General features: G+C 37.9%; 1 protein-coding gene across 1 annotated transcript in view; it reads right to left on the bottom strand.

Annotated features, from left to right (window-relative positions):
- The window catches only part of BRWD1 (bromodomain and WD repeat domain containing 1), a 124477-nt gene that overhangs the window by 91520 nt on the left and 20137 nt on the right, over positions 1–12820 (bottom strand). Inside the window, exons 6-8 of the mRNA XM_041735251.1 lie at positions 11669–11767; positions 11142–11302; positions 9637–9858 (exon numbers count right to left, since the gene is read on the bottom strand). Of these exons, the coding sequence (XP_041591185.1) occupies positions 9637–9858; positions 11142–11302; positions 11669–11767 (482 nt within the window). The remainder of the gene's footprint in view (positions 1–9636; positions 9859–11141; positions 11303–11668; positions 11768–12820) is intronic.

Below are 12820 nucleotides of genomic sequence, written 5' to 3'. Positions count from 1 at the left end.
TCATTAAAACATCCCAGAGAGATATAGTTTATTATCTGTTTTATGACTTTTTCCCAAGATTATACACTCTGAAAGGGAGGTAGGATTTGAACCTAATACTTCTTCAAATAAGCTTCTTCCAGGTTCCTTCTCAAGCCCAGGAAAAAAGGGGCTTTTTTTCCAACACGTTAACAGTGATCATTTACATCTAAGCAGATATGTTCCAGAATACAGACTAAAACTGAGTTTTGGAGAATATCCCATTAAAAGCAGTAAGTGAAGGTATATTAAGAATCGAATATTCTCATTAATTAAAACATCACAGTAAAATTTATAAATTTGCATAGAATACTTTAAGAATTCTAAACCTGAATTTCTGTGGAAGAGTAACCACTTTAAGTCACCTATGTTCTAACTAAATCCAATTCTTAGATATAAGTGGTGCTGCTCTCTATTTTGTCCCTAGCTCAACACCATACTGTTTTCTCTGTAACACCTCTAAAGTATTATTAAGTATCTAGCATGGCAAAAGCTATGAGGCTTGTTTTGTTTAGGATGGGGGTGCGGGAGATTTGTGCTTATTTTCTTCTAAGTGAACTTAATGGCATGCTCAAGTCCATTAAAACAAAGCACCTGAGATTTCAAACATAGACACACTAACTTTATACCAAGATTTGGAGAGATATAATATCTTTACAGCCCTGAATCTTCTGACTCTGGAGTATACTAGACATTTTCAGGTTCTGTCATTATTTCTATGGCCTTTCTTCATACAGACTTTTCCCATTTCCCAGTGTGTTTGAAGGCTTCTGTTGCTATTGTGGATTATGTTCTTCTTAATCCATTATATTTGCTAATCAATTATTGGTGGTTTATAGTGAAGTTCTGGTTTAAGACCTATGTCCAGGCAGCCCGGGTGGCTCAGCGGTTTAGCGCCACCTTCAGCCCACGGTGTGTGATCCTGGAGAGCCGGGATCGAGTCCCACGTCGGGCTCCCTGCATGGAGCCTGCTTCACCCTCTGCCTGTATCTCTGCCTCGCTCTCTGTGTCTCTCATGAATAAATAAATAAAATCTTTAAAAAAAAAAAAAAAAAAAAAACATAGGTCCTATATTTATCCAGTTTACTAAAGACCTTGGCAGTTCTAGTAAGTTTAATAGAATTCACAAGTGAGACCTCCGAGCTTGAGTTTTCTTTTTTTTTTTTTTTTTTGGCGTCCAAAAGGCGTTTCTAACCTTTCAAGCCTTCCCTCTACTGTTTCTAAGTGGCAACATTACTCAAATGCAGTGTCACTGACAGCCAGCCATGTTTCATTAATCATCCTGAAAGCTACTTATTAGTAACAATAATCTGTATTTCTGGATATTAAAATATGAGTCTCACTTTTCCAAGATGGGTTAGGAAAGTCCTGCATAAAGGAAACAGTAAGAAGTACATTTTCTCAAAGTCCCTGGTGGCTTTATGATTCTGTACTACAAGCTCACATAGCTACTTCCAAAGTCAAAATTGTTTTCTTGAAATCTACACATTTTGAGTAACTGTTCAGTATATAACATATGCCTGGGAGCATAATAATTTCTACTTTTATAACTTGTTTGCTGGCAAAACAAGGAGTTTCTAATGTATGCTATGCTCTATTTTTGCTATTAAAGAATACATTATTCAAAGACAGCTGCCTGGGCAGCCCAGGTGGCTCAGCGGTTTAGTGCCGCCGTCAGTCCCGGGCGTGATCCTGGAGTCCCAAGATCCAGGCCCATGTCGGGCTCCCTGCATGGAGCCTGCTTCTCCCTCTGCCTGTGTCTCTGCCTCTCTTTCTCTCTCTCTGTCTCTCATGAGTAAACAAGTAAAATCTTTTAAAAAAACAAAAAAAGACAGCTGCCCTATTAACTGCTAAAATGCATTTAGCAATCTTTCCTGTGTGCTTATTACATGTGCATTCTAGACAGAGCAGGGGGGGTGGAATTTGTATAACATAAAACTCATCATTTTAGCTATTTTAAAATGTACAATTCACAGGGCATCTGGGTGGCTCAGCTGATTAAGCATCTGACTTGATTTCAGGTCAAGTCATGATCTCAGTGTCATAAGATGGAGCCACACGTCAGGCTCTGTACAGAGCATGGAGTCTGCTTAAGATTCCCTCTCCGCAGGATGCCTGGATGGCTCAGCAGGTAGGTGTCTGCCTTTGGCTCAGGGATTGATTTCAGGCCCAAGATCAAGTCCCACATCAGGCTCCCTGTGAGGAGCCTGCTTTTCCCTCTATGTCTCTACTTCTCTGTGTCTCTCATGAATAAATAAATAAAATCTTAAAAAAAAAAAAGTAAAAAAAAAAAAAAAAGATTCTCTCTCCCATTTCCTTCTGCCCTTCTCATTCTCTCTCCCCTTCTCTCCAAAAATAAATAAATAAATAACATGTACAATTGAGCTGCATTTAGCACATTTACATGCAGTGCAGCCACTGCCACTATCTGGTCCCAGAGTTACTATTTTAGAAGAAAAACTAACCTGGTCCAAGTATTTTCAATGGATTCCCATGGCTTTTTAAAGTATATCATACATGTAATATGGTGTCACACCTGTTTCTTGGCATAAACGGATAGACATGAACCACATGGACCTGAATCATGACACTTCAGCCCTAAGAGCCTTACCACGAGTCTCCTAAGAACAGTCACTTTCTACTCCTGAACTATAACAAGCTTGTCAACACTCAAGAAATTTAGTATCAATATAATACTAGTATGTAATACACAGTTCATAATGAAATTTCTCCTAATTTCTCAAATTTGCTTTATAGGTTTTCTTCACTCCTAAAGCCAGGGCAAAAATCAAGGCTCTCACATTGCATTTATACTTCTACCATTTTCTTAGTTACCTTATAACATTTTCTTTTTGCCTTTCATGAAACTAAAGTTTTGAAGGATATGAGACTTATTTCACAGTTTCTTAATTTGAATTTATCTGACATGCTTCCTCATGAGATTCAAGTTCAAATTTTTTTACAGAAATACTGATAAGTGGATAAAAAAATGTAACCACACAGCTTTATAATTATATAGATCTATTCAGATTTTCCTTTCTGTGGCAGTCTTGAAAGGGTTTTGAATATTTATCTGTAGCATCTTAATTTTCAAATTTCCTATATAGCCATCTAAAATATCCTCTTTTTAGGAATGCCTGGTTGGCTCAGTCTTTTTTTTTTTTTTTTTAAGATCTCATTTATTAGGATCCCTGGGTGGCGCAGCAGTTTGGTGCCTGCCTTTGGCCCAGGGTGCGATCCTGGAGACCCGGGATCAAGTCCCACATCGGGCTCCCAGTGCATGGAGCCTGCTTCTCCCTCTGCCTGTGTCTCTGCCTCTCTCTCTCTCTGTGACTATCATAAATAAAATTAAAAAAATAAAAATAAAAAGTTAAAAAAAATGTTAAAAAAAATCTCATTTATTCATTCATTCATTCATTCATTCATTCATTCATGAGAGACACAGAGAGAGAGAGGCAAAGGTACAGGCAGAGGGAGAAGCAGGGTCCAGGCAGGGAGCCCAATGTGGGACTCGATCCCGGGGCTCCAGGATCAGGACCTGGGCCAAAGGCGGTGCTAAACCGCTGAGCCACCCGGCCTGCCAATGGTTGGTTCAGTCAGAAGAGCAAGCAACTCTCAGGCTCATGGTCACAAGTTTGAGCCCCACACAGAGGGTAGAGATGACATCAAAAAAATTTTTAAAGAAATAAATAAAATATCCTTTTTATATCTAAAGGGTCTATAGAAATGCCCCTTTTTCAAAGCTGATAATGGTTATTTTTGACATTTTTTTCTTCCTTGATCAATCTGTCTTAAACCAACATTTTATTCTTTCAAAGAAATTTTGGCTTTGCTAATCCTCTCTACTGTTATGCTTACTTTTTCAAGCCTTCATTTCTGTATATCTTCCTAAGGTCCTCATCCTCTACAGTTTCCTGTTTTTTTCTAACTTCCTGAGGAATATACATGCACTTTGGTAATCTTTTTTTAATTTATTTTTAATTTTTTTTAGATTTTATTTATTCATGAGAGACAGAGAGAGAGGCAGAGACACAGGCAAAGTGAGAAGCAGGCTTCATGTAGGGAGTCTGATGTGGGACTCGATCCCGGGTCCCTAGGATCACACCCTGAGCCAAAGGCAGATGCTCAACCACTAAGCCACCCAGGGTAATCTAATTTACACCCTTTGGTAATCTAATGCCATGTAACATATTACCCCAAAATGTAGCTAGTAGAAATAATACATATTCATACCCCAGTCACTAAAGGTCAAGAATTCAGGAGTTTAGGTTGGTTCTGGTTCAGGATCTTATGAGGATGCAGTAGATGTCAGCCTGGGCTTACCTGGGGGATGGAGGACCTACTTCCAAAAATGGCAGGAAACTTCAGTTAATTGCTATGAATGCCATGAAACAGTCCATAGGACTGTTTGATGGTCCTATCAGCATGACAGCTGGTTTCTCTCAAGATGAATGAGTCAAGAGAATAAGACAGGTCAACCCTATTCAATATGGGGACGTGAGTCCAGGGGGCAAGAATCACTGAGTGCCATCCTGGTGGCTGCCAACCAAACTCTACATCCCACAGTATATAATACCCAATATTTTCATTATTAATCAGTTCAAGTATTCTCAAATTTTTGTTGTGATTTCTCCTATGATACATTGCTTATTTAAAAGTATAATGATCAATTTGAGGATTATTTTCCTATTAAATCTGGCTGTTTGTAGTCTCTGGCTTAACTGCACTACTGTCAGAAAATATATACTTAGGATTATTTCAATCTTTTAAAGTTTGTTGAGAACTTGCTTTAAGGATCAGAATGGGACAGTGGTTATATAATAAACACCCCACTTATAGTCATAAAGAAATAAAATGCAGATATTATATGCAACATTTCAATCCGGCATCCAGGTCAAATTATTGATGTAGTTCAAATCTAGATTTCTTAAGAGCTTAGATTCTTCTTTCAATTATGGAGACAGAGGTATGTTCATCTTTCACTGTGATTATGGAGACCCATTTTTCCCCATAAACTCTATTATTGCTTTATGTAAACTGATGCCACACTCTTGAATTTAGAACTCTTCTGTCTCATGAAACCTTTTATTATAAATTGTCCAGCTTTGCCTCTAAAAATGTTAATTGCCTTGAGGCCCTATTATCTAGTATTAGCATGCAACACCAGTCTTCTTATGATTAATGTTTGCAAAAGCCTTCCATCCTTTACTTCCAGCCTCCCTATAGCCTTACAGTGAAGGTGGGGTTTCATTTCTTAGTCGTCTGAAATCTCTCTCACTGGAACCACCTAACACAAATCTCTCTCACTGGAACCACCTAACACACTTAGAAATACAGTGTTCATAAACATACTGTTATCTAATAACAGCCTCGTAGCATCCTAGGACTTCCCACCCTTCTCTTGCCTTTTTTTTTTTTTTTTAATTTTTCTGTATTTTCCTATTAGCTTTGGTAGTTATTCCCTTAGTTGTTAATTTGGAGATTACAAAATGCATCTTCATCTTATTAAAAGTCTACTTCAGGGATCCCTGGGTGGCGCAGCGGTTTGGCGCCTGCCTTTGGCCCAGGGCACGATCCTGGAGACCCAGGATCGAATCCCACGTCGGGCTCCCGGTGCATGGAGCCTGCTTCTCCCTCTGCCTATGTCTCTGCCTCTCTCTGTGTGTGTGTGTGTGTGACTATCATAAATAAATTTTTTTAAATTTTTTTTTAAATAAAAAAATAAATAAAAGTCTACTTCACTTCTCAAACAATGCAAAGATGTTAAAATACTAAAGTTACCACCTTCTGATATACAAGCTTTCGTTACTATTATTTGTTAGTTTCTCTATGTATTTTTAAGCCCGTAGCTATTATATACTTGTATACAATCGATGCTTTTTATCATTTGCCCACCTACTTTTTTGTCTGTAACTCTTCATCCTTTCTTGTATCTCCAAGCCTGGGATCAAATTTCCATCTCAGCTTTAAGAATACTATTTAGAACTCCCCCTTGGGGCTGTTCTATTGCTAGGAATTTGTCTGAAAATACGTTTAAAGCACTTTGATATTTTCAATAGGTTCAGAATTCTTGACAGTCATTTTCTATTAGCACTTTGTTTAACCCCAAATATAAGATTATTTTTAGTTTTTTTTTTTTTAATTTTTATTTATTTACGATAGTTACAGAGAGAGAGAGAGGCAGAGACACAGGCAGAGGGAGAAGCAGGCTCCATGCACCGGGAGCCCTATGTGGGATTTGATCCCGGGTTTCCAGGATCGTGCCCTGGGCCAAAGGCAGGCGCCAAACCGTTGCACGACCCAGGGATCCCTTATTTTTAGTTTTTTAATATATTTATCAAGTAAGCTCTATGCCCAATGTGGGGCTTGAACACACAACCCCAAGAATAAGTTGCATGCTCTACTGACTGAGCCAGCCAGGTGCCCTATAGTACTTTAGAAGGAATATTTGTCTATCAACTTCCACTGTCCTACTGAGAAGCTAATCATCTGTCTTATTGCTTCTTTATTTTTTTTTTTTTTTCTGGTTACTTTAAGATTCCTCTGTAGGGTGATATTCAACAGCTGCAGTCTTCTGTATTCGTCTTCATTCTGCTCAGGGTCCTCAGTGTTTCTGCAATCGGTGGCTCTATTTCTCTAGCACATTTTGCAAAACTCTCAGCTGTTACCACTTCAAGTACATCTCTGCTTCATTCTCTCCTCTTGTTCAGGAAACACAATCACACATGTGGCACATATGTATGTACAGACATGCAGTATCTTTTCAGCAGGAGCCTGAGAGTCCAACCTCTTCCCGCTGTGCTTTCAATTAATTTATTTTCTTCTGACCTCACTTCCAGTTCATTATATCTCCAATGTCTTTAGTCATCTCTAATCTGCTGTTAAAATCATCCACTCAATTCTAAAATTCAGCTTTGTATTTCAACTCCAGAATTTCCTTTGTACTAACTTCCAGTTAATTCTCTACTGCAAATTTTTCTGTTCTACTCTATTAGTTGAATTTATGTGTAGGTATTTCCAAGATATACCCTCTCTACCCCTACAAGTGTGTCAAAAATTCCACTAAGCTTTTTGGCCACCTCCTCTGGAATATGTACCTCAGGTGTTTTTTCACCTTTGTTCAGCTTTCGAGTTGTTTTTAAAAAGGAAAGCTAGTCCAAGCCAGCTATACAGTATCTTTCCTTCCTATGGAATCTTCAATTGCTATTCTTTCAAACAAAAGGTTCTACCTCCAGTGGTAATAATACTAACATTTTTGAGAATGTAAATTATATCAAATGACACTGTATAATGCTACCCCTTAAAAAGGTATAAACAAAAATATTCACAGTGACTATTCCTAAATGGTAGGATCACGGAGGCTTATTTTCTTACTTGCTATTAACTACTGTCTAATTTTTCTGTAAACAGTATTACTTATGTATCTTCATAGAAACTGGAAGAAAAATCTTTACTAAAATTAAAAATGGTTTCTATATGCCAGTAACAGGTCAAAGAACATAAAAAAGATTAGTAACTAAAATTGTGTACTTGTTTGACTTTGAACTTTGATAATCATTGGCAGGCACAGATTAACTTTCTGATGTTATTAAAAACTTACTACTACCCAAAGAGACTTTTCAGATATTTTCAATAAGTACAACTGGGTGGGCCCCATTACCAAAGGAATGGGTTTCAGGAAAGACTAGAGCTCCACTTTCACACTGAGGGATTCCATAACGGTTTTAAGACAGACACCAGCACAAAGTCAGAAGTTTTCTCCTCTGCTACAAAATAAACTGGCCTAGAAATTCGTATTAAATAACACAATGTCAACTGTGGTACACACAAGTAGGATTCGAATTAAAGTTCAAACTATGAAAACTTTTAAGAAAACTCCTCGCCTAAAAATAAACAGGCATACCAAAATCTTACTTAAAATTTCAAAATAAAACACCATCCCAATTATGGTGTTTTCATTCAAAACTATGTTGCTTTTGCTCTTCAACAAAATGGACCCAAAAAGTTTCTCGTCACAGAACTTCCCACCAAATCTAGAGACCACTTAACATAGAAGCCTGCCTGGGTCAATCAGCACCTGAAAGTGGAACCGCCCCCACAGTTTTATCCAAATTCAAATCAGAGGCAGCAAGGTGTCTTAAAAGGCCTTACAAATCAGTATCTCCTAACAAACTGTTAATTTTTTAAAAATTGACCAAATAGCACCATTTTCAGTTCTAGATGAACCAATGGCTCTAAGACAGAATCATCGGTTACTGCTACAGAGAAACAACCAGACGTTTCAAGCCGAGAAGACAATACGTCTCAAGGTGATCAAGCCTTTAGATCAATGATCCTGAAAGTGCAGTCCCTGGAGTAGCAGCAGCACCTGGAAAATTATTATAAATGCAAATTCTTGGGCCCTACCTATGACATTTCAGAATCTTTGGTGGTGGGGCCTACCAATCTGTATTTTAAACAAGGCCTCCAAGTGATTCACATACACATTAAGCACAACTGCTGCTCTGGATCCAACAACTAAGTTACGGGAAACACAGAGGAATGTGGTGATCCACTCTACAAGGATGCAAACGGTGACATCCAAACTATGGGAACACCACACACAAACCACCCAATTCTTTTAACAAAAAACTCGTAAGGAGCTTTTTTTAGAAAATTGGGCAAGGGAACACAATTTGCTTTAAGCTTCTTTTAGTAACCGATTGTAAAGTGTAAGTTTTCTCTGGCCCCTCAAACAAAATAATGCTATTTACGAGAGACAACTGGAAATTTGAACATGAAAAAAAGATAAGTATGATGGTAACATTTTGGTTGTGGTTTTTAAAAAGAAATCTTTGGGGCGCCTGGGTCGTTCAGTCAAGTTAAGCGTCTGCCTTCGGCTCAGGTCATGATCTCAGGGGCTTGGGATCCAGCCCAGCATCAGGCTACCTGTTCAGTAGAGAGTCTGCTTCCCTCTCCTTCTGCTCCTCCCCCTGCTCACGCATGCACGAGCAAACTCTTTCTCTCAAATAAATAAAATCTTAAAAAATAAAAAAAGAAATCTTATCTTTTAGAAAGATATACTGAAATACTTACAAAAGAAATGATATGAAATCTAGAATTTGCTTTAGGTACAAAGCAAAGAGGTTGGAGCAAAAAACTGGCCACAGGTTGATGGGCACCTAAGGGTTCATTATACTTTTCTACTCTGTGTATGTCCAAAATTATCCTCCATAATAAAGTGAAAAGATTCTTTAAATGTACTTCAACAGCAAATTTAACCAACTTAGTGAAATTCACTTTAAAACAAGGTAGAAAAATCATTAACCTATCCTGTTCATAACTGACACTATCTGGGGCTCAACTATAAGCCTAATGGAGGCAGTAAGTCATCCATCATGTCTTCATGTAAAGCCCTAACTGCACTGGACAACATTACCTCACTCTTCCAAGATTCATGGAGGTATAATTAATTACATCTTCTCTTGGTTAAAACAGATCACACAATTTCTAAGCATTTTATTATTTCTCATCTCTAATGAGAAAGAGTTTTTTGGTTTTTTTTTACTTTTTTTTTTAGGAGAAAGTTTTAAAGGAAAAGGAGATCATACACAAATGCGCACACTAAGGCTAGTTTACCTGTAAAGATGTGATTGACCCCGTGTGTCCTTGGAGCACAGCAACTGGGGCACAAGTTCTCAAGCACCACACTCTAATTATCTTATCACAGCTCCCTGCAGCAATCATTGTATTCTCATAGTTTACTGCCATATCTGAAATTTCTGCAGAATGACCTCTTAGTGTGGATAATAGGCGGCCATTGTGTGTTGACCAAATCTTCACCAAACAATCATCTGAACCCTGAGAAAAAATACACCCAAAAACAAATGTTAACACAGCAAGTTTTTCCTAGCATTTTTAAAAATACTATTTCATGTGTCACTCAAATGAAGGAACTATAACTCCTCTTCTCTTTCCAACTGTACAATACACTGTAAACTAGGACTCTTATGGTCAGAACACTTATGGAACAATAGCTTTTTTTCTTCAAATCAAATAACATCTATATAATGATACTATGAGGGAACCCTGGGTGGCGCAGTGGTTTAGCACCTGCCTTTGGCCCAGGGCACGATCCTGGAGACCCGGGATCGAATCCCACATCAGGCTGCCTGCATGGAGCCTGCTTCTCCATCTGCCTATGTCTCTGCCTCTCTCTGTGTGTGACTATCATGAATAAATAAATAAAATATTTTTTAAAAAAAGATACTATGAAATTTTCATTTCTGTGGCTCAGACATTATAAAATACTGTTTTCCCAAAATTCCCCACCAAGTAATGAGTCCAACTGAAAGTTTATGACTCACTTATTTCAATTAACAATGGTTAAATGTCAGTTTAGCTCACATCAAGCTAAATAATTTGATATGCATTAGGACAGATCTATGGTTCACCGACTGAGTTAAGTGGTAATCTCAAAAACTAAAAAAATAATAGGACTAGCACTCTCATTTTAAATAACCAAACACAGCCTCAAATCTGTAGCACCAGTCAGCACCCATCTAACTCGGCAAATTTGTGAGTACCTGCTCTGAATCTCACACCTGAAAAAGGAAATTTATTAAACTTCTGACCCATGGTAATTTTCCCTTAAAACATTAAAATGTTAGATTACAAATATTACAGGGTTTTATAATAATTATAATCTTCCACTATTCAAATAATTAATTTCCCTGAATCAATGAGTAATCAATATGAATATGAATCACCTATAGGGATTTGGATTTTTATGGAAGCTTTGGTTACTAGACATACTAGAAACTATCCTCATCAAGAAGTCTAGAATGGGCTAGAAGGCAAGTATTAGGTGTGTATATTTTTAAGATCCTTGATGCTCATGCCCACAAACCTTTGCTCTAGGTCAATGTCTCACAAACACCACACAAGACCTGGCTATCTGCATCTGAATGTCTTGGGCCACTTAATAAAAATGCAAATTCACGGGCCCCACACCAGATCTATGAAGTCAGAAACTCCAAGAATGGGAACCACAGAATACATGTTTTATGAGATCTCCTAAATGATTCTAACACACACTGCAGTGCTCCAAATGATACCAAATTTAGTTTAAAACGTTAACTCACAGTAAAGATTCTATGTCCTGTCCTATCAAATGCTACACAGTAAACCGCAGATAGATGTCCGAGAATCCTTCTGTGCATTTTTATATGCTGATACATAGTTCCTGGAAATGCTGTGCTAAAAGTGGAACACCCTGTGAGTTGTTTTCCTCGATGTATCTCCACTAGGAAATAAAAACAATGAAAATGGTTAAGGAAGAGTCAATGTGTGAAAAACGAAGAAAAACTCCACAATTTCTAGAGGGTCATAGAATCTATGTTCAAGAAATCCTAAGGACACAAGTTTTCTCCCCAACTCTGTTCTAGTATAATCACCACTATGGGCCTCTTATTACGGTAAGGTTAAATTTCATTAATTTTTATTACGTTTAGTAATAACTTTAGGAAAACAATAAATCTGGAAATTGACACTTATTACTACTGAAACAACACTAGCAGTATTTCCTTTTAAATTTTAACACAACCATTACAAAGTGGGTCAAGAAATTAAAAACATAGTTTCGGTCACCTGCCAAGCCACGCTCACTCACCAAGACTGGGTGGGGAACCGTAATTCACCGGCATTTCTGGAGGTCTTCCTCTGTGAAGAGCAGCAAAGGCAGAGCCCTTCCAAACTGTGTGCCTGCAGTCTTTAAAACGAATTTTAGATACACATAAAATCTTGAAAGTTAACCCCAAGAAAGATTTTATAGAATACTTACGTATATTGTAACAAACTGTTTATTCAAAGTTTTACCAACTAATATACTTTAACAGAAAAGCCCTAGAGGTTTATTAGACTATTTCTGAAGGGGAAAAAAAATTACGACATCTCAGATACAACAACAACAGCTAACATGAGTATAGCACTTTACAATGTACAAAGTGCTTTCCACGTACATCATCTCATTGAATCCTCACAACAACCCTGTGAGGTAGGTGTGATCGCCAACGCACAAGTGAGGTAACTGAGGCTCAAAGGTTCTGGGACCTTTCAAGAGACCCACTGCCAATGACCAAGTCCGGATGGACCATAAAACCAGATCTTTTGACTCCCAAGTCCTAGTCAATGCCGAGTAAGTTTTTATTTGTCAATGCAGAATTACACCACACAATATGAATGGTAAGAGAGCTTAATCACAACGGATCCAACTTTCCCAAAATGGAAATTTTTTAAGAAATATTTTATTTGACTTCTATGAAAATCCTTAAAATGTTAACGGAGTTTTAAAATTAATTTTGGCCAATATTACCATGACTTTAATCTCCTTAGGAAATACTGACAAAATTAAGTGGCTTTCCTCTTGTTTTAGGATCACGGATAAGCCTTTATACCCTGAGCACATACGTAGGATCTGTGAGTGTGAACACTAATTCTAATTCTAGCGTCCCGTCCCTCTTTGACCTATCAGCAAATACACTAGGAAGAAACATCTGCCCCCTCTATAGGAGATAGCAGCAGAACACAGATTATGTTGTGCCAGAAATTAGCTTCTTCGCAAATGAAAGAAGGGAAGGAAGGCATCATATAAACCTCTACTGAGCCTCGGGTGCCCCAACCTAACACGCATATTACTTTTTACATGAATGGATTCATTACCACTATCATGACCAAAGAGCAGTTACAAGGCATCCTCTCTTGACACCAGTACAAAACAGAAATATGGGCCCCTACGCTAGGGCAGCTGGCTCAAGTCTCTTCT

Source organism: Vulpes lagopus, chromosome 20 (genome assembly GCF_018345385.1).
Source record: "Vulpes lagopus strain Blue_001 chromosome 20, ASM1834538v1, whole genome shotgun sequence".
NCBI classification, from domain to species: Eukaryota; Metazoa; Chordata; class Mammalia; order Carnivora; family Canidae; genus Vulpes; species Vulpes lagopus.
The sequence above is the reverse complement of the archived record's forward strand: the minus strand, read 5'-3'. Positions and strand labels throughout refer to the sequence as shown.